General features: G+C 40.4%; 1 protein-coding gene across 5 annotated transcripts in view; it reads left to right on the top strand.

Annotated features, from left to right (window-relative positions):
• The window catches only part of MAPK8 (mitogen-activated protein kinase 8), a 171,243-nt gene that overhangs the window by 133,152 nt on the left and 16,992 nt on the right, over window positions 1–21,099 (top strand). For 4 of the 5 annotated variants that reach the window (XM_019502545.1, XM_019502544.1, XM_019502547.1 and 1 more), the window contains 5 exons: window positions 4,382–4,440; window positions 4,563–4,701; window positions 10,199–10,364; window positions 17,094–17,165; window positions 20,314–20,496. In XM_019502545.1, coding sequence (XP_019358090.1) covers window positions 4,382–4,440; window positions 4,563–4,701; window positions 10,199–10,364; window positions 17,094–17,165; window positions 20,314–20,496 — 619 coding nt within the window. Of the gene's footprint in view, window positions 1–4,381; window positions 4,441–4,562; window positions 4,702–10,198; window positions 10,365–16,687; window positions 16,760–17,093; window positions 17,166–20,313; window positions 20,497–21,099 lie in introns of all 5 variants that reach the window. The other variant, XM_019502548.1, reaches the window with a different exon arrangement.

Raw genomic sequence — 21,099 nt, forward strand, 5'->3', positions numbered from 1 at the left:
GGTTTTGCCATCTTGGAACCAGGAAAATACCAAATTATATTCTTAAAACTGAACATCTACAACATTCATTAATTTGATTTAAAAAAAGATTGTTGTCCTGATTTACATGCGTTTGTGTAGTACACATAGTGGTGCTTGCACAGTAGCTTAAAATGAAGTCTTACTCTTGTATATTGTGGGAGGGTGTGGGGCGTGGGGAGGGTATAGGTTTGTGGGGGGATGTGGGTGTGTGAGTATGTGGTGTGTGGGGGAGGGTATGGGTGTGGGAGGGGCTTGTGGGGAGTATGGGTGTGGGTGTAGGGTGATGGAGTATGTGTGTGGATGGGTGTAGATGTGTGGGGTGTGTATGGGGTTTGTGGGGGGAAGTGTGTGGGCAGAGGGAGGCTGGAGTGTGTGAGGGGTGTGAGGGTCTGCATGTATGGCAGTGCAAGGGGGGTGTGGTGCATGTGTATGGTGGGGTGGGACTAGCCCTATGAACACACACGTGTGCTCACACGCACGCACACACACACCTGTTCCTGGCCCCAGTACCTGGAGCCATCAGCAGCCAGCTAGAAGGCAGGGAAATGGCAGCTATACGCGGGGGGAAGTGGTAGCAAGCGGGAGCACAGGACCTGCCCTGGTGTCCCAGAGCCAGGACCATCATTTGAGAAGTCTTACTTTCTTGCATACATACATCCCTGAGTACAATATACACCTTATTTTTGAAAGGAAGAATGAAGAAAAAAATATTTTTTCCAGAGTTATGGTTGCATAGTTGCAGAGAGCCTAATTTTCAGCTTAGCCGTCTTCCCTTTCCTGCTTAACTTAAGTTGAAATAGGACCTAAACCTAAATAGGAAATAACACCTAAACAGCAAGATTGCCCTAAGAAAGGTTAGCTTGATAAATGATCACTACAAAGGAGAGACGATAGTTAAAGCCTCTGGAGTGAAGAACAGTGAGTCATGTCAGTTGACTCCCTCAGATGCTTAAATAGTACTGAAACAGCTGCTGCAGCATGTAGGAGGAATCAAAGTAGGGTGCTTCTATCCTTGGCAGAAAATTAGCTCACCTCCTTAATGCATGTACTCCAGTTTTAGGGGGTTAATTGTGAAGGAAAAGTTTCAAACTGTATGAAGGAAATTATGGTATTTTCTTCTTTCTCCTCAAGAGAACAGTAGGAAAGTATCACCACAGGTTCACTTAGTCCACATTCATGTGGCTTACTGCTCTGAAAAGGGAATCCAGGAGCCACCACTACAGATACAGTAGACCTCTGGCATCTCTGGGAAAGCAGTCATCTAGGCATCTGATCTCAGTCCCTTACCCCTGTGATATGGATGTACTGAGGTCTTTGGGGAAAACAAGCAAGTGAAGCAACTTTTACAGCCTACTGACCCCCTTAGAATAAATCTTCCTTCCTGTTTAAAGCTCTTAGACTTGCTAAACAGAGCTCGGTGCTGTGGGAAAAATACCTGCAGAAGACAGAAAACTATTTGAAGCAGTTATAGTCTCCTCTTCCTTGCTTGTCAGACACTAGTGCCCTTTCATAACTATACCATTTACATCACCGTGCTCAAGGTTTCACGCGCATTTTTGCACATACTTGTGGGTGGGGGTGGGGCACTTTACTTACAGTGGCTTTGAGAGCCGCTGTAATTAAAGTCTTCGTAGTGTCTTGTGTATCAGCATCCCTGTACTTCAAAATGACAGCTGGGGTGCTTTCAACCTCATTGAAGGAGCTTTATTTAGTTAAATTGCCCCTGCTGCCAGTTTGTAGCACAGGGACACAGATGCATGAGATGTGGAGGCTGCTGGAGTGCACTAATTTGTATGCTGTAGCAGACTAGTGGTGCACTGCTAGAGATTTTTGGGGCTGATACTGATAGACAATTTTTAAGGAGGCATATCAAACAATACCAATCTGATTTCTGATATCAGCCAGGCAGCTTGAAGAGCTGCATGCAGCTGATAAGTCTAGTGGGGTGGAAGGGAAGCAGGGGGTGGGGAGGAGTGGGAGTGGGGCAAGCGCTGCCCAGCTGGGGCAAGGTGGACATGGGACAGATCTGCAGTTCATCCAGAGGGCATGGGGAGGAGGGGGTGGGGCAGCTCCTGCCAGTGCAAGCAGCTCATCCTGGAGCCGCTGGTTTGGTGCTAACCTGGAGGTTCCCACTGCTGCTCCTGCCACTTGTCTGGGAGGGAATGGGGTGGGGGCATGTGCCTCTGGATCTGCGGGGGATGGGAGGAGCCCAGCTCAGCCCTGGCCCCAGCCTGCCCTGCCCTACACAGATCTGGGGGCACATGCCCCCCAGCCCCCAATGCCCTCCCAGATCAGTGGCAGGAGCAGTGGCAGGAGCCACTGGGTGAGTGCCAGACCAGTGGCTCCTGGACAAGCGGCACGCAGCAGCAGGAGCCTTCCCTCCTTCTCCCCGTACCTCCTGAAGGAGCTGCGGCTTCATCCCGGGCAGGGCAGGGCAGCACTTGCCACGGCCCCTGCCAGGCTGTGCTCCTTGCTGCCTGCTTGCTGCCTGCTTGCTGCACTGTGGCTGCGCACACGCACAGGCATTTATCAGCCAAATTTTTGGCCACGTCAGGCTGATGTCTGATAGGATCAATTTTCTTCATATCAGTGTCGATCTGATATGAGACCGATTGTATCGCTGCACCTCTATAGCAGACTCAAATCATGTTTGCTCTGACACGCTATAATTGCAATGTGTCGGATCAGCTTCCCCACATATCTTCAAGCACCCTGTGATTCCAGTCTTTTGGGATACCACAGAAGGCCCTGACAGTGATACAGGACCTCCTGTTTAAAGGTTATGCTCTGTTAAATCCAGCTGTGGAGGAAGTCCTATGTCCTGGAGTCCCATTTATTGAGAGCCTATATGCTAGAGACCTTAAGAGAAAGCAGGTAAATACTAGAACTTCACAAGGCAGAGGTTCTGGCTTACTGTTGTGCTCAGCAGAGGTTATCACAGCCACCAGGGAATCTCTGGGGTACAGGGGCATTCAGGGCATCCCTGGTACTGCTAACCTCCCCCCACACACACACATTTTTTTGCGCTCTTGGGAGTAGTCTTCTCCTCTTTTGTAGAATTTTGAGAGAACAACATTATGGTATTGCTAAAAAGCAGTAAATTGGTTGCTTTAATGACTCTCCTGTAAATTACCTCAAATGTAGCTGGCCCTTCTGCAGTGAAATTGTATAGCCAGTGTCCTGTTTAAATTTTTGAAGGTTCAACATTTGTGCCACGATACTTATTTTTGCTGTAAGATATCAAGACAAACCCTGTTATAAATGTTCCCTATTCACATCAAATTGATAGTCATGGTTACCTCTAGTTAATCATGTGCCATTGTGCCTGCGAGATGGAGCTGGCCACATGTTTGCTTTCTCTCCCTATAAATATTTAGTCAGAATTTGTTGCTCTTGTATGATCTCAGCATCTGTTCTGGTGCACCTGTGTCTGTCAGGCACGAAGAGGAGAAGCTGTTGTGCGATAGCATACCCAAGTCTGTGCAAAAGAGGGAATGGAAGGCTAAACCTGGAACTTCCTGGCCCACCACAAATCATAGAATCATGGATGTTTTTTGCATTGGGTGCCACAGCATCCAGTGCAAGTATCCTGATGTATGCTTGGCATAGGGCAGTGCTAAATCCCATGTTAGTTTCACTGCTGCTTCCTTCTTGTATCAGAACTCAATCTTTCTAGGTACTTTCTTTGCTAGTTATCTTACCAGTGGAAGCTCTTTTTTTCTACTCCCTGTTCCAAGTTGTCATTTTGCTTGCCTGGTGGTAAATCAGCAGTGAACTTTTTATGACATAACCTGTGTTTTTCATAAATGTATACTTAGCTACCTGATCTACCTTTGGATTTATCCATAACATGGTATTTCATTAGAGGTTAGCATTCCACATAGCTTTTGGGTTGTGAACCTGTCTTAGCCTTCCTTTGAGAGCCTGTAGGTTACCTGCTCATTTCAGCTGATGTCAGTACAGAGTTCCTTTTACAATGCAGAATTCCCTCTTCCACTGGCCCAGGATGATAAAGAAGCTTCTCCGTCTTTGAAGTCTCTGTCAGAGACTTCATGCTCTTATCACAGGAGCAGTTTAATGGGCCATAGACTCTGCCAGTGATGTTGCATGTGGTTAAACCAAAAGAAAAGCACTTTAGTCTGTGACTCAAAGGTTAAATTGGGAGGCTAAGAAGAACAGACCTCAGCAATTCTTTAATTATCAGGTTCTGCTTGCTAAAGAGTTAAATGCACTTGTTTTTTAATACAAAGAGACAGCCAGGACCAACATTCAGTTCCTTCCAGCTGCCAGTTCTCTCTTCTGTACAATTAGACAAAATCTACCTGTCTGATTTGTGGCTTTTCTTTTTCCCTTTCTACAGATAATTGGCCTCCTGAATGTTTTCACCCCACAGAAATCCCTGGAAGAATTTCAAGATGTGTAAGACTTTTTTTTTTACCTAGCTGAGAAATTATTGAATTGTTACAAACTAAGAGGTCTACTAAATGGATGTTACACAGTACTGCTATATTCTAATTACTAATTTGTTGTTGCTTCATAAGTTACATAGTGATGGAGCTTATGGATGCAAATCTCTGCCAAGTGATTCAGATGGAACTAGACCATGAACGAATGTCGTACCTTCTCTATCAGATGCTGTGTGGTATCAAACATCTTCACTCTGCTGGAATTATACATAGGGTGAGTTGGTATAGTTCACTTTTTTAATGTTTCTGTTCTTTTTGCCTTCAGTGTTAAGAAGCCAGGAAAGAGGGTTTTTTTTCATAGTAAAACCAAAAGATATGGTCTCTGCCTGATTTATATATGTAATATATAAGTACAAAGAATGATAACACGACTTAAAAATATTTTGCTCCACTCTAAGCTAAAGATAATGTAAATTTGAAGCAACATTTTGGAGCTGTTCTTCTCTTGATTCCAACTGCAATTTGGTAGATTTAAATAGGTCCAAATCTATGTAACAGGTTGCATTACCTCCTCTAATTTGCAGTAGAACATTTATCCAAGTGATTAACAGGAGGAAAATCTGGAGAGACTGCTTTTAGGACTATTTTACCTTTTTGTGTCTAAGTAGCCCTTTATGTGGCTGTGTAATGGCAGCTTTTGGCATTCATACAGATTTCTATTTCAGTTCCCACCTGTGGCAGAATAGGATTTCCCTATACATGTAAAACTGAGGAAAGACTTGGGGCCCTCCAGTCTTTTAGCCCCGGAGCCTGGGGACTAGGGCACTTGCTCCTGGAGTGAGAGACCCAAGTTCTAGGTGCCATCACTCAAAGGGGTTTTGAAGTTACTTCTGCCAAATCCCACTGATACCAGACCATGGGCTTGGCATTAGCCAGAGTACTTACCAGCCCTCCACTTGTAGCTGGCCCATTGCACCTTCAATTTAATATTCATTGGATAAAATGAATAAACAGGGAAAAGGAAAAAGGCTAAAACCCAGGCTTCCCTCCTTTCCAGGGCATTTTCTATCTCTTTTGAGATGTGCTCCCTTTTGCATTCTTCCTAGCCTTGTGCGTCTTCTACTCTTGGCTACCCAGTAGGTCAGCTTGAAGAGGAGGTTCTGGGTAGTGTGTTGGATAATGCCCAGCTCATGGCTTGGAAGTTAGGAAGTGTGGGGGTAAAGGTTCAACTCCCTTGTGGGTGTGGGAAGCCCAGAGCCCTGACCTTTCATTTTCTGGCCATGTGCCTTAATCACTAGGTTCTTGGGTTGAGGGCCCTCCTCCCCAAATAGTTGTGTTTTTTCTGTGACTAATGTATTGGAGCTTATGCAGCATTATGTGCATACCTAGGTGATTCTCTTCCTCCTGGCTGCTAACACAGCCACAATGCAGCCTGCTGAGTATGCCCAGAAGGGAAAAGCAGGGTGAATATCCAGCCCTACCCTGTATGCGTTCATTATGCATGCTATGTATAGTTTCGGAACTATAGCTTTTGGTAGATTGTCAAAATATCACATTCTTTCTAAAATCTTAAAATAGCATCCTATACATTGCTATTAGTATGTACTTACACTATTTTCATTGTTATCATATCAAATTATATATGTGTTGACTTAGTAAATTCTCATCTCTCTAAAATACATATTTCTCCATATCTATTTACTGTACATTATTTTTCATCAGTAGTACAGTAGCTTCTCTATTTTCTTAGAATTTTTTCATTAAAGAAGGCGATCACCCATGGTCTGGACATATCTGGCATAGAAATGACAAGAGTGCCCTTTCCTGTCTATATTGAAATAAGTAGGTGGGAGTCTCTAGTCTATGGAGCTTGACGCTATTCTGTGGAGCTATGGAGCCTGCTTTCAGAACCTTTAAGCCCACCAAAATATGGGTGAATCTGAATGTAAATCATAACTACAAAAGTTGCTACCTTTGTACTACTCTGATGTTAATTTCTGTTCTAAATATTATTGGTGCTGACTGATTATGATTACAAACTGTAAACGAAAACTAACAGAAATCCTGAGGCTAGATTTCCCGTTTTTAAGTGTATGCGTGATATATTTGAACGGTCTTTAATAAGGCTGACTTTTGGCACATATGCTGTGTAGACAGTGATCTTTGTATGCATGGATGCCTCTGAATGACACAGATGGATGAATTTCATCTGCACATCCTCATGATGGATTCTCTTATGACAGCTCATTTTTAGCCCTTCATAGGAGATTCAGCTTGTTGTTCATGAAAAATGTATGAACATACATTTCACCTTCAGTATTTAGAAGTGTAGAATATTAGGTTTCCTCACATTTATTAATGGTATTACAGTAAAACTTCTGAAAATAAGGGACAGTTATAAAGGTACATGTTTATACGGAGAACATGTGGCATAGGCATTTAGTTTATTTGTACCATAGTGAAGCAGGTCGTCAGCAAAGGTGAAGCCAGAGATTTGCAACATGTGTGGCATGAAAGTCAAATGCAGAGAAAGGTTCAGATAATTTGCTCTTACTGAGAAAATTGCAGTGAGTATATTTAACTTTTGTATTAGTGTCTTCTGGTACAGTTTTGACTGTAGGTAAACTTTTATCAGTGACATTATCGGCCAAAAGAAGCTGATTGCCAGTAATGTCAGTCTTCCTTTTATTGGTGCCAATCCAATATGGACCAATATATCGGTGCATCTCTAGTGATCAGCATAATTCCCCTCCTTACACCTGCCCCAGGCACTGAAAGATCTCTTTATGTCTCTTTCCTTAAGTGACTTGATGAAGAGCACAGAGCATGCCATTAAAGTTTTATATCAATACTCTTGGACTGTATGCACATCTCCTGGTTTAACCAATGAGTTACATAAGGTTTTTGATTTCTGGTATGATGAACATATATACACATTTCTGCAATTGGATGAATTCAAAATGCTGCTTGTGTCAGTATGTACCATGGGAATTCCAAAGCAGGGTAATGTTATATTCCACTTCGTCATTTTTTAGGTTTTTTGGAGGCCCGGTGCTGACAATAATTTTAGTAGTTATGCTCAGTAGGTGATTGCTTGGTTTTGTTCAGTATCTTCATCAACCATCTGGAAGATGGGACAGATTGCACCCATAGCAAGCTTGTGGTTGACTCCAAGCTCAGGGGAGCGGTGGATATGCTGGAGGAGTAGGGCGAGGTTTTCAGAGAGTTACCTAGACAAATTGGAGGATTGGACCAAAATACATCTCATGAAGTTCTATACGTACAAATGCAAAGTCCTGCAGCTAGGATGGAACAATCCCCTGCACTGGTACAGCCTGGGGACTGACTGGCTAAGCAGTAGCTCTGCAGAGAAGGACCTGGGGGTTACAGGGGACAATAAGCTGAATATAAGCCAGCAGTGTGCCTTTGTTACAAAGAAGGGTAACAGCATACTGAGCTGCATTGGTAGGAGCATTGCCAGTAGATTAAGGGAAACAATTATTCCCTTCAATTTGGCACTGGTGAGGCCATATCTAGAGTATTGTGTTACTTTGCACATCTCTCCCTCCCCCAGCTACATAAAGGATGTAGACAAATTGGAGAGTCCAGTGGAGGGCAGTGAAACTAGTTAGAGGGATATGGGGCACATGACTTCTGAGGAGAGGCTGAGAGAAGAGGAGACTTGAGGGGAGATGGCAGAACAAGGAGCAGTGGTTTCAAGTTTCAGGAAGGGAAGTTGAGGTTGGATATTAGGAAAAACTTTCTTACTAGGAGGGGTAGCAAAGCACTTGGACCAGGCTACCCAGAGAGGTGGAATCTCCATCTTTAGAGATTTTTAAGTCCTGGGTAGACAAAGCTTTGGCTGGGATGATATAGTCAGGGTGGTCCTGCTTTGAGCAGCGGGTTGGACTAGTTGACCCTTTGGGGTCCCTTCCAACCCTAATTTTCTATGATTCTGTGATTCTGTAATGTAGGCTTAATGTTTGGGTTAACACAACAGTGTCTTGCTATTCTCTAGATAGGATTGAGCTGGAATATGAAGTAAAATTTGGGAAAACAGCAATTTGTCAAAGATTTACGGGAGTTAATTAATAAAGGTTACTACCAGTAACTCTTCACATTGGGCTATAAGCAAAACTCAGGAACAGTCTAAAATACATATTGGTCTTAAATGGCTAAAAAAAGCTGATTGAGAACTTTGTAAGCAAAACTTTACATTCTCCTAGGATACTATTAGCAAGTATGTGTCAGTGAGAGAGAAAGAGAGACTTCTAATTAACAAGCATGCCTCAAATATTCCTGTACAATAATTGGTTTTCCTTTATACTTTGTAGTAAGTACTACAGCACTCCTATGCAGCAGTCAACAACCTTTTTGAGGCAGCAGGTAAAAATGAAGTGGTTTGGGTCCAAGGCATACCAGGTCCTGGCCACTGCTACCACCATTTCTCCCTGCCACCCAGCTGTGGCCTGGGTAAAGCCTCCCATTGCCTGACCCCAGCACAGCATAGCACAGTGCAGCCCCACCAAACCTCCCTGCTGCCGATCACCACTGAAGGCCCCTGAGTCTGCAGCTAGTTCTGGCCTACAAGACTGTAGGTTGCCAGCCTGCGTTCTTGTGTGTTTGTTGAGATGCTCACTGGAAACCTGACAGCTGCCAAATGAAAACTATGTAGATTATGCAAAATGTAGGCCATGGTAATTTGTGCTTTGAATCCCAGTAACTGTTATGTAAAAAGTTGGGCCAGATCTTCATCTTGCATTACATACAAATATTGTTTTGGGGGGACAGACAAGGAAAACCAATGCTGCCAACCTTTAGAGATCAGTTTGGTAGGAATAAAATATCTTGTTATGCTTTTTAGAACAAAATCACTGATGTTACAGGCAGTATTTGATCTAGGATATCCAATGATGTGTACGATATTGCTGCAGGTAAAATAGTTGACATGTATGTCTGTGTAGATGCTGCACTACCAGTAGATAGCTCATAGCTGAGTGTATGAGACAGTGAAAAACCAAAATCTGATCCAAGAACTCAAATAAAGAGCGTTGTTGCAACATTTTCAACAGAAAATTTCTTGAAACTTGGTTAGGTAATTTTAATCCCTGTTTTAAAAGTTAAGTGTTATCTTTAGGGAGTTGTGTAAAGGTACAGTTTTGTGTTTGGTCTTCATGAAAGTTGATTACAGATGAGAAACTAACTCATTGTAAATGACACTTTTGCAAGTATGAATTTCCTTCTGAACATCAAATCAAAAGAGGTAATGCAACCTTTACTAACACAGTACCCATTGTCTTTTTGTACTCATTGGGTTTTATCTACAACACCACATTTTCCTTGCATTAATTTAGAAGAATCTTTATGGAATTAATTATATAATATATTGCCTTTCTTTCCCATGGTAATATTTTTACTGTAGTTGCTTTGAGTAATTTTCAGTCCTTATCTGTGCTAGCATTTACACTAACCCAAACGTATTTGAAACATTTCTAATATATCCAGTAACATTAAGTGTGTTGTACTTCCACCTCAATTGTTACATAAGTAATTAAAGAGTAACAAGAGAAGCTTAATTCAGTAGCTTGTTGAAGATGTACAAATTAATCCATGCAAGAGAGAAAATAACAGAAACTTTAAAATTAAAAAAAAAAAAATCCCACTTGTGTATGGGTTTTCATGACAGCAGCTTTCCCTTTTTTAAATACAAACTGCAGAGTGTTTTGTGCTTGTCTCGGCAGTCATGTGCATATATGATGTTTCTTTTTAAGGATTTAAAGCCCAGTAATATAGTAGTAAAATCAGACTGCACTTTGAAGATTCTTGACTTTGGACTGGCCAGAACCGCAGGAACTAGTTTTATGATGACGCCTTATGTAGTGACTCGTTACTACAGAGCGCCAGAAGTCATCCTAGGGATGGGATACAAAGAAAACGGTCAGCAAATATATAGTCTTTCTTTGACATAGCTTTATTTTTTGTTTGGCATGCTACATTTTACATGTTAACGTGTTCCAAGCTGTAGAAACTTCTTTAAGGTAGTGCTATGACCACAACATGCAATATCAAACCAATTTTATTAGAAATGTTTGTGTTAGATGTTAAAAAGAAATTGGGGGCCTTGTTTGTTTAAAAATTAAACAAGTGACTTGGAATGATGGTTTGTTTTACTATTGAAAAGTGATAAATCCACTTCCTTGATAATTTGTGTGCGTCTTAATCTGAGAAACACTTTGGCATGAATTCACCCCTAGTCCCTCTCATGTGCAAATAAATGTGTTTTTCCTAAATTAATCTTGAGTCATTATGTTACCCTGGAATATATTCATAGTTTTGGAAAGATACAGATTGAAAGGGTTTGTATAAGTTGAGGATATCCACTTTTTGTATCACTTAGCAAACCACCTGTTCATGGATTTTCACTTAAAATAAATTCCTAATGCAGCTGCCACAGTAATGCAGAGTATCAGGAATGCTATTAAGGTACTCTGAGGGACCCTAAAAGATACTGGTTCAAAAAATCCAAAGAAACTTCATGGGGAAGGCTATTGTTTGCTCCATTCTTCTGCTTTTCAGGCATTTTTTATCATTTTAGACTTGTTCTCTGGTCCTACTTCTATCAATATATTATAAAAGAAAACAGGAGGGGTAAGTGTTTGAGGGGAAGTTATGCATTCAAAGAACACTTGGAATGTACAGTGTCTTTTTTTCTTGTAGCACGCACAGTCTCTATAGTGCTGCTGTTATTCCTGAAATACCAGTGCTCTGTTCTCAGTTCTTTCCTTGGTGCCACCGGTGCAGCTTCATGGTTTGGCACCATCCTGTGCAACGGTGACCATCTGCAGGCATTTTAAACACTGTATTGATTAGCACTTCCTTGGGTGCATCTACACATGCCCCTATGGCACTGTTGTTACTGCGCTGTCATTTAGTACTACTTCCTAAACTGAAGGAGCGCATTGCTATAGCAATGTAGTGGCAGCATAACAGTTTTTGCCCACAGACACTACATCACTGGACCACATTGTAGACTCACCCCTTGATACTGATTATCTGTGCTAAGGCTCCTAGAGTAATGGTAACAAGTGGGAGTCGAACCTGTTTTAGGGTTTCTGGAAACTTGTATCATACAGGCTATGTCATATTGGGGAAAGTCTCATTAAATCTTAATCCCCTGATTGAATAGGGATAATATAGACTTGCAAAACTGGTTTAGCAATCTCAAGCCCAGGAGCAAGATCTGCTTGCCCTGCCTTCCCTGTGACAAAAATACCTTGGGTAGGTGAGCAAATGATTTTTTGCAGGACTGCAGATATATCTTTTCCTCCCTAGATTGTTATTTTAGATTAGGGAGGCATGTTTCTTCAAAGTCCTTCAAAGTTTCTTCTTACAAAGTGATATGGAAAAAACTTTATTTTTATTGCCAAAGTATAATGGGATAAGTATATTTGATTTCAGTGTTTGCTCTGACTTTCCTAGTGAGGGTTGAACTTGATATCAAAGTTGACTTACCTGATTTCCTCCTAGCACTTTCTAGCATACATCATAAATTCTTCATTATAGTATAAATCTAATGGATGGATAATGGTAGTGTCTTAACAAAAGAATTGATACTTTAATACTTTCCCAAGTTTTCAGATAAGAACTTATTCAGGTCAAATTTCCTTCTTTTAAAAAAACAAAATCATATTGAGTTAGAAAAGTGTATTTTTTTTACTGCAGAATCAGCATAGTTTTCATGAAATTCAACACTAAGCTCATCTGTGAAGGTGTGACCCACTATTTGCAACTAATAAACCAGATTTTACTCTATTTGTAATATACTTATAAAAGATTATTTAATGTATTCTTAATTAAATGCACCTTTTTGGTATTTTTATATAAATTAAACAAGCAGGACAAGTTGGTTTTGGCTAAAGGATGTTTAGTTACCGTTGGGCACCTTAGATGCTGTAATGGCCCTCCTCCACTCCACATGAAGTTAGTTGAGTTGCTTTGCTTCATTGATGATTCTTCAGGCAAAGTGATCTGGTGGCACCCATCTCCTCTCCAGGTATGGATGGCCGTTGGCTTGCAGGAAGCCCATTTGCCCTTTAACAGGTCTTGTTTTTAGTCCTGCTGGGTGTCCACACACCCTCCTTACCCAGGCTAGCCCAAGTGGTGGTGCTGGTTTAGTCACTGACAACCCAACTATGGTACACACTATACTAGTTTACATGGGACCAGGTAGCAGACCAAGAGAGGCCTGGCTCAACAAGACCATCTAATTACGGTGATGAAAATTACAGGCAGTTCAGACTCCTTAAACTGGGCCATGCTGCCAGTAGAGTAACTGAGCAATTGGGACAAATCCTCTGCAGCTGATTTGCATGCAGTCATTTTGTTGTCCATAATGACTCTGTGATGTGAGGAAGACCTTCTCACAATTATCCAGAATTTTTATTAGATTATTTTGCCTACCTGTTCAGGTTCCATGGACACATGTTAGTTTGGGCATTATTGCCTGAAAGTCTCTCGTGACATACTGAAAGGGTCTTAACAGTTACTAAAAATCAAAGCTTGCAAACCCCCAAAGTTTTGAATTAAATACAGGAAAAAAGAATTTGAAACAAGATGAAATTAAACATTTGCAAAGACAGTGCTTTTTTAAAGCAAACCTGTAGAGTTTTTCAAGGCTGAGTGGAGGAGTTAATGTTAAATCACTTGAGCTTTTTATGTATGAGCTGTCTTACGTATGAAGAAGAGTACTTGAGGCTTGTATTTTCCTATTATTCCCATCAGTCTATACAAAACTGATTTTTTTTAAGCACTGATTGCAAACTATCTAAAGAACATTTCAGGTACATTTCTCTGAATGAGGGTACAGGGCTTATTTGCAGGAAAAAAAGACCACAATTTAAAATTATCATTAAACTATCAAATGCCACATCAGTATTGGTCCCTTCCAAAAAAAGGATTAAATATTTGTAAGCAATTTATACAGAAAAATTACCACAACCTTAAATGTAGTCATGACTTGCATGCCCTAACTCATGAAGTTAAGATCTCTGACTTAAAAACAGCAAAAGATTTTTGTGTGTTTGTTTTAAATGAACAAGGCCCTTGATTTAAACATTTAGGTTTGAAAATTAGTATTTTGTTCAGATGATTTAGGCAATGTTTTAGAGGAACTCTTAGGAATGAGAAAACAGTAATTATTTTTTCCTAAGAAAATGCAATATTATTTACTTATTGTTTTTAACTATCTCAGTACTATTTCATGTGCTTTTATTATGCAAGGTTTTCACTTAAAAGTTACTGTTTTATAGTTTGCTGAAATTTTATTCCTAGACCTAACCATGGTAATACAAATTCATCCTTGTGACTTCAAGAAAACTCTTGCATGAGAACAGTATCAAATGGTGTGTAAAAGCATTACATTTGTATCAAGAGAATCCTTTTTTGTCTGGTAGCAACACTCAGTGTACAGACATTCACAAAATGTAAGTCTAAAAATGGCACACCAGGTAGAAAGTTAAACCTAGTCTAGCTTAAACTAGTTAAACCTCATGTAGTGTGGTAAGGGTTAGTCAGGTGTAATGAATACTGTACACTTACAAAGCGATAGAAGCTCCACCTCTTCTCTGGAATCCCAGCCTGCATTGCTGATATTTTGTGCCTTGGCTAGACTCAGCAGGGCTGGCATTTAAAGCCAGGGAGGTGTGTGTGGGTGGGTGGGGAAGGCAACTGGGGTAGGGAAGCTGCTGCTACTCACTTCCCAGACCAGAATCACCACTGTGAAGAGTGGGCAAGGGCTTCGCTATGCTGCTTCACTCTTCCTTGGGACCAGTTTGGGAGGGGAGGGGAGGGGAGTAGGGGAGATAATGTTTTCAGCCCTGACCCATCTCCCTTGCCCCTGCCATTCTCAGAGGCGCCCCAACCCTGTGGACACCCTGTCCCTGCCTCCTCCATTCCTGAACCCCCACCTCCTCCCCTCTCTGCCCCCTACCAACTCATACTCTATCTAAAGGGCTAGTCCCTTCTGGAGGCAAGGTGTCATTGGGCTTAGTTCCATGCTGTTTGAGCATAGGAGGGGGTGGGGCCATCAGATCCTTCCCCCTTCCCCTCCCTTGGACCCAAATGGCATAGTCCCCACCAGAAATGGAGCCCACTGTGCCCCTGTCCCCCAACCCCCCCCCCTTCCCCCATAGACAGAGACCAACTTGACCTGCCGCCTGCTGGGACTGGAGACCTTGGACCCACCTCCCACATGCAACTGGATCAGCCCAACCCAGATCCAGCAGTACCTAACCCTGACTCAGTGGCACCTGACCCCAACCAGACTTACCTGACCTGTGCTGGAACTGGATCTGTTGACTAGTGCCAGGGGGGTAAAAATCCATTGGTCTTCAGGAGGGGAAAGACCTACAGTGGGTCTTCTATCTGAGTGCCTGACAGCTGGGAAGGGAAGAGGAGAGGGTGTGTTATGGGGAAGGGAATATGGGCTAAGCAGTCAGTCCATGACATTATCCCTTTGGTGCTGTCAACTGTCTCCAGGAAGACTGTGGAGCCTGCAAAGCACACTGAAATGTGTGGTCTGGGGCCCTCTGTCTGAGTGCCATCAGCAACACAGTCTTCCTGCAGAGTAGACAGCTGGCCAAATAAATACTTTTTGAGTTCTAGTGGTAGAGTTTCCAACTGCATAAAGTAAACTACTTCATTTCTCCTGGTTTCTTTGAATGCTTGCATGCACTCATTGTGGACTTAGGTGCCTAGGTGTGATTTTATTCCACCCCATAATTGCAGATTATCAGTCAAAGAAATGTTCCTGGATTGGCAACCTTGCTTGATTGCAAGTATAGGTTTTATGCTGTCCTGTTCCCACCCTAGTGGTTCCCTATTCACTCCCACACCTTGATGTACCTGACTGCACTCTGCACCACATAGCATGCCCCCCACCCCCACTACAGCCTTACCCTCACTGGCCTCACCCTTACCTTCACTACCCTCACTGTGCTGGCATAGATCCCCAGAGAAGGACCACTCTTTGCTTACCTGCTACCCAGCAGTGATACAGGCAAGAGACAGGGTGCAGCGGGATATGACTGGGGAATGGAGAGGAGGCCTCTGGAGGCTTGAAGGCTTCTGTGGACTACAAAGCCCAGGGAGAATGCTCCCTGCAGGGTGTTACTCTCCTGCTCAGACACCAGGGGGTGCTGCTCTGCTCTGTCTGTCCTTCAGTGCTTTGCCTCAAGCTTCTTTCTGATCAGGGATCTTCAGTCAAGTTCCCAGTTGCTTAGTTTGTTTTATGAATGCTTCCATTTTTTCACATACTTTACAGGCATTTTTTTAAGCTTTTTTTTTTTTTTACAGACTGTCAATAAATTTATGGACAGCTGGCAACCACGCTCACACTGGGTAGAATACAGTCACACTTAAGTTCTAAGTCCACTTATACGTGAACTAGGTAGAGTAGAATTTGGCTTATAATCTTTAAATATGAGCAGAAATAGTGAAAATTGGCATAACATTGAAAAGTGAATTTATCTTTTAGTGGGAGTGTTTTTGGATTTTTTTTAAGCAGAAAGGTATAAAATATTTACATTTACTCCAACATTGCTGAAGAAATTTTTAGACCAATTATATCTAGTCTAATTACTTACAGAAACATGCTAATCATTGTTAACCGATCCTCTAAAATGCTAAACGTTCTCACTATTTGTATCCACGACGTTTAAAAGGAGAGACAAATGTATGTTAAACTGCTTTTCAGGACATTGGCAAAATTTCTTCAATTCTTAAAATCTAATAAATTCTGTTTTAAAAATAGAAGTTACTCTGTTGACATGCTCTACTCTATTTTTAATGACAATTTAGTTTGCTAATTTTAAATTGACTCCCACAAGTACAATTTAAAATATTTAAAGAAATATACCCTTCTCTGCTATTCTAAGCAAGTCTGTTTGCAGAAATGCTATTGTTCCGGGCCACAAAACTTCAAGAAGGGCTTTAAACTCCTGATGCATGTGCATATTTCTCTCTCTCCCTCTTTAAACAGCGTGTTAAACCTAGGCTGTTCTTTTGCCTTTTTTAAATGTGTTATATAAAAATAATCCTAAAAGATACTGTATGTTTTTAAATAACTTCATTGGTTAACACCAGAAGGGTTTCTTTTCCTTCTGTTCTGTCTTTGCAGTTGTTAGGATGCGATCACATTATGCTTCTTTAATTTTAAATGACCGTTTGCTTTGCTTTTCCTTCTTTTTGTGCTACAAACATAGTGGATTTATGGTCTGTGGGGTGCATTATGGGCGAAATGGTTTGCCACAAAATCCTCTTTCCAGGAAGGGACTGTATCCTTGTGCTGCTGCAGCATGTTGAATTAGTGAGGTGATTAATGTTTGAATGTTCTGTTATGAAAATGCATACGGTACAATGCTTTTGAAATGGACATGAATTTTTGTATACATTTTAAAAATTGTTGAGGTAAGAACTTCAGTTATATTCAGGCTGCATCTAGCAGTAGGACATAGTCTCTGCTGGTACTGTAGTTAGTGCACATTCACTCTCACTCATTTTCATTACACACTGCTTTTTATATCACTTTGTGTGTGTGTGTGAATTTTTTTAAGTTATTTTATTTTAATAACTATCTTTTATGTTAATGTCATTGCATTTTGTTTTCAGTTGACATTTGGTCAGTTGGGTGCATCATGGGAGAAATGATCAAAGGTGGTGTTTTATTTCCTGGTACAGATCGTATCCTTACCTTTGGTCTAGGATATAGTTGTAAGAGATCAAAATGTACTCAAGCATTTATTTTAGTTCAATGTCAGAGAAGTCTGTCTGCTTCACTGCGGACTGCTATGATAGTGTGTGATACTACTATTTCAGAATACCTTTTAAGAATTCATGATTTCAGTTCTGAGTATCTCAGATTTTTATGGCGATACCATTTTCTTAAAATAAAAAAGTAAAAATTAATGACTTTCATTGCTGTCTTCAGTGATTCCAAATTAAGATATTCTAGAGATAGGAGCAAGGTAATTCTTTGGACGTATTGAGTCTTATTTTTTTAATTTTATTTTTCTGTATTTGATACAGTGCCTGTTTATTGTTGTCATTGTTAAGGAACATTCCTTTTATTGCTTAGTGCTTTAGCTGTTACGTTTTGAATTTTTCTTTTTCATTTATAATATATTAAACTGATCTCAGCTTTTGTTTGAACATATCAGCAGTATTGGTTTTTGTGTTTGTAGATGACAGTTTAAACATTGGTAAGCAATCCAGCAATATATAGTTTCAATTTGTCTTAATTTATACCTTGTGTACTAGAAGTTGAATCTTCAAAGCATCTTTTGGAAATACCTAGCACTTCTTATTGGTGCACTTTTGCTGTATTTGATTGGTTGTGTTAGTGCATGGTGCTGTACTAATGATACTTCCAATGAGGGGCACTGTAAATGCAAAGTAGAACTAAAAGTATTAGGCTTACCACTAGAAATTGTTTAAAAATTGAGGCGTTGCTCACGGTAAGTTTTGTTCTCCTTCCTCAAAGTCTGTGGCTCTTTTAATTGATTAAAACAAGCATTAAATTTAGGTATTTGTTGGCTTTGAAGGTAAAACTGCTTTAAAAGCACCCAAAACACACCTCTCCAGCTTCTCCAAAAAATACACGAATTACTGGTCTTTCTGTGGGCAAGTACACTTTTTTAACTACTTGAGCTATCATGTCCATTGGCTGTTAACTGTTACATCTGCATGGTTTTGTAGCAGTGCAAGTAAGCCGAGTCACTGGAACTTTGGAAATTAACTGTTTCATTCAGGTTTCAAAGTTGCAATGGTTTTGCTAAGCTTATATCACTTGGGAGGCATGCAGAGGTAATCGTTACATTTTAACAAATTATATCATTATAATGTAATACTGAAAGAGTTACCTTTCTCTATACCCAAACTGTGAGGACATCATTTCTTTTTGTGCCAGTCCGTGATTTACCTTTGCTTACATAAACCAGTTTTTGGCTAGTCTTGTCAACTTTAGTGTGGCTGCCTTCAGTGTTTGAGTAATTATGTGAGAGGCAAGGATTCCTTAGAGTGATATTTTTTTATCAGACCTGGCACCTTAAAACAAGTAGCTTAGGTATTTTTGTCTGTCTGTGTTTTTCTAGATATACAGCTTTTGTGAGAAGCTGCAGGTGGTCCACAGTCCTGAAAAATCAGGCTCCTTTTCCCCGCACCTGATTTTGAATATCTTAATGTTACTTCTTTATGGCTCACTGTAAGAATTAGGGCATTCTTGCATTTACTGCTTTTTAAATAAAGTCTTTAAATAATAGTTTTGTGGGGTTTTGCTAGATAATCTATATATTTTATAGGCACTTGATAATGTGCTTGAGGCTGCAGTACCTGTCTATAACAGATGCATGTTGGGTCATATTCTGATATGCTACACTTGTGTAAATAATAGCAGAATTTCAGTTTACATTTGTAACTGGACACTTTTGGGGTAATTAGGCACCCAAGCCACTGAAATTCAAAAAGCAATCAGGACTCAAAGTAGAGATGGTATCTTTTATTAGACCAATAAGTTTTTTGCCAAAAAAATTCTTTAACTGCAGGTTTTGGGGCACAAACACCCTTCTTCAGGCATTGGAAAAAGATTGCAAAAGTTCTCCTGGGGGTAGAAATGAAAGTTCATATGTCATAGGATTTCACAGAGGAGTCAATAGATGGAAAACTCCTCTGGGCAGTCAGTTCATAGCTGGTATGGAGTCTCTCACCTCCTGTGAGGATCTGTAATGATGCAAATTACCTTGAAACAAAGGCAGGAAGCAGGATCTCAGGTTTCAGGTGGTCACACTTGCTTCCTGCTTGGGAAAATATGAAGATTTCATTTTTAAAAATGGCTAAAATTTGATATCTTCCATGTGTCAGGTGTCCAGGTTGTAGCTGTATTGGTCTAAAGGAAAAAGCAATCGGGACTCATGGTAGAGGTGATTTATCTTTTATTAGACCAACAAGACTTTGGAAAACAAAATTCTTTTAATTGCAAGTTTTTGGGCACAAACTTTTTCCTCTAGAATCTAGACCAATACAGCTACAACCTGGATACCTGAAATTCAAAAACTGATATAAGGTAATATTTTTCAGCAGTATCTAAGTGAATTAGGAGTATAGGTTCCAAGGGTTTCAGTAGGACTTGTGCTCTTAAGTCAGGTAGATGCTTTCTAAAAATTCTCCTTTATGTGCATTGTTCTTTCAAAACTGATAATTTTAAGGCAAAAAGAGGATGTCCAGGGTATCCTCAACTTGGTGAAAATTGTCACTTTCTAGGTAAGCAGCTTTTAGATTCTTGTACAACTTTGGTGAAAATCCCAGTCCCATTGAAGCTGGTGACAGCATTCCCATTGACTTCAGGGTACCAAGATTATAAAGACCCAGACTCAGGGTAGATTATTGATTTTACAGCAAAGAGTGAAACACTCAGGGCTGAATCATCATTCAAGTGCATAAACAAAACCTAGCAAATTGGGGAATTGGATGTAGAACTAGGTGTTTGTTTGGAACAGTACGAGAGTAAATATAGCGAGAACTGGAAGTGAGCACCTCTGTGTTTTAGTGAAACTTTGATTTGAGCCTTGTTTAGAAACTCTTTAAGCTCCTGTACTTCTTGCAAGTGTATCCTTCGGCAATTAGTTATGATTATTTCTGTGGTTCAAACTTGTATTTCTCTTTATTATTTTTCATCTTCACTGTTTGCTCTAAGTTAGGCTTAGCTGTTGGTAATTGTTTTGTTCTTTCTTATAGCTGTCTGTCTTCATCTCTGTTAGATATGTTGTATGGTTTTGAATTAACCTGTGTACTGAATGTTAGATATGCAGTGTTTTTCTTAGCTGCATAACCTTAGATATTGATCAGTGGAATAAAGTTATTGAGCAGCTAGGAACACCATGTCCTGAATTCATGAAGAAATTGCAACCAACAGTACGGACTTATGTGGAGAACAGACCTAAATATGCTGGATATAGTTTTGAGAAACTCTTCCCAGATGTGCTTTTTCCAGCTGACTCTGAGCACAACAAACTTAAAGGTAAGTTCTCTTTTTATACATAGTTGCTGTATATATAAAATATTCTTAATATTTTAGCTGGTAACCAAAAGTTTAACTTTTGTTAATTATCATGTAATGCTTTTAAAGATTTAAAATTTAATATATTGGTACCAGAGAAGTGAATGAGAGAGCTGTGACTACAGCTAGCTCCTTTTCCCATCTGCTGAGCTACTGCTGCTTTTGAAGAAAATCCTCTGGGAAACGGATATTATTTTTCTCTACTACTGATATCAACAAATCTGATCTCCTAAGTTTGGAAAAGGGTGGTAGTGAGGAAGTTGGCACAGGAAAGAGTGGAACAAAGAAAAAAGATATATTTGTAAGTGCTGAAAGCAGAACACACCTTTAGCTTCATTTCTAAATTATGTGCATCTTTTATCTGCCCAGGCTTTGGCTATGGGATCCTTTGGTTTCAGAAATAACTTCTTGGTGAGTTGCTGTCTCCTCAAGAAGCTATTATAGATGCATCACATTAGTATATTATGTTGTTAGAAAGTTATCTCTGGGGTTTTCTTCAGCAGTTGCTTAATATAAAATGTATACATGGTGCTGAAAGCAGGGGCCAGAATCCAGGACTCTTTT

Source organism: Gavialis gangeticus, unplaced genomic scaffold, assembly GCF_001723915.1.
Source record: "Gavialis gangeticus isolate Ggan-Ray unplaced genomic scaffold, GavGan_comp1, whole genome shotgun sequence".
In the NCBI taxonomy this organism is placed as follows: domain Eukaryota; kingdom Metazoa; phylum Chordata; order Crocodylia; family Gavialidae; genus Gavialis; species Gavialis gangeticus.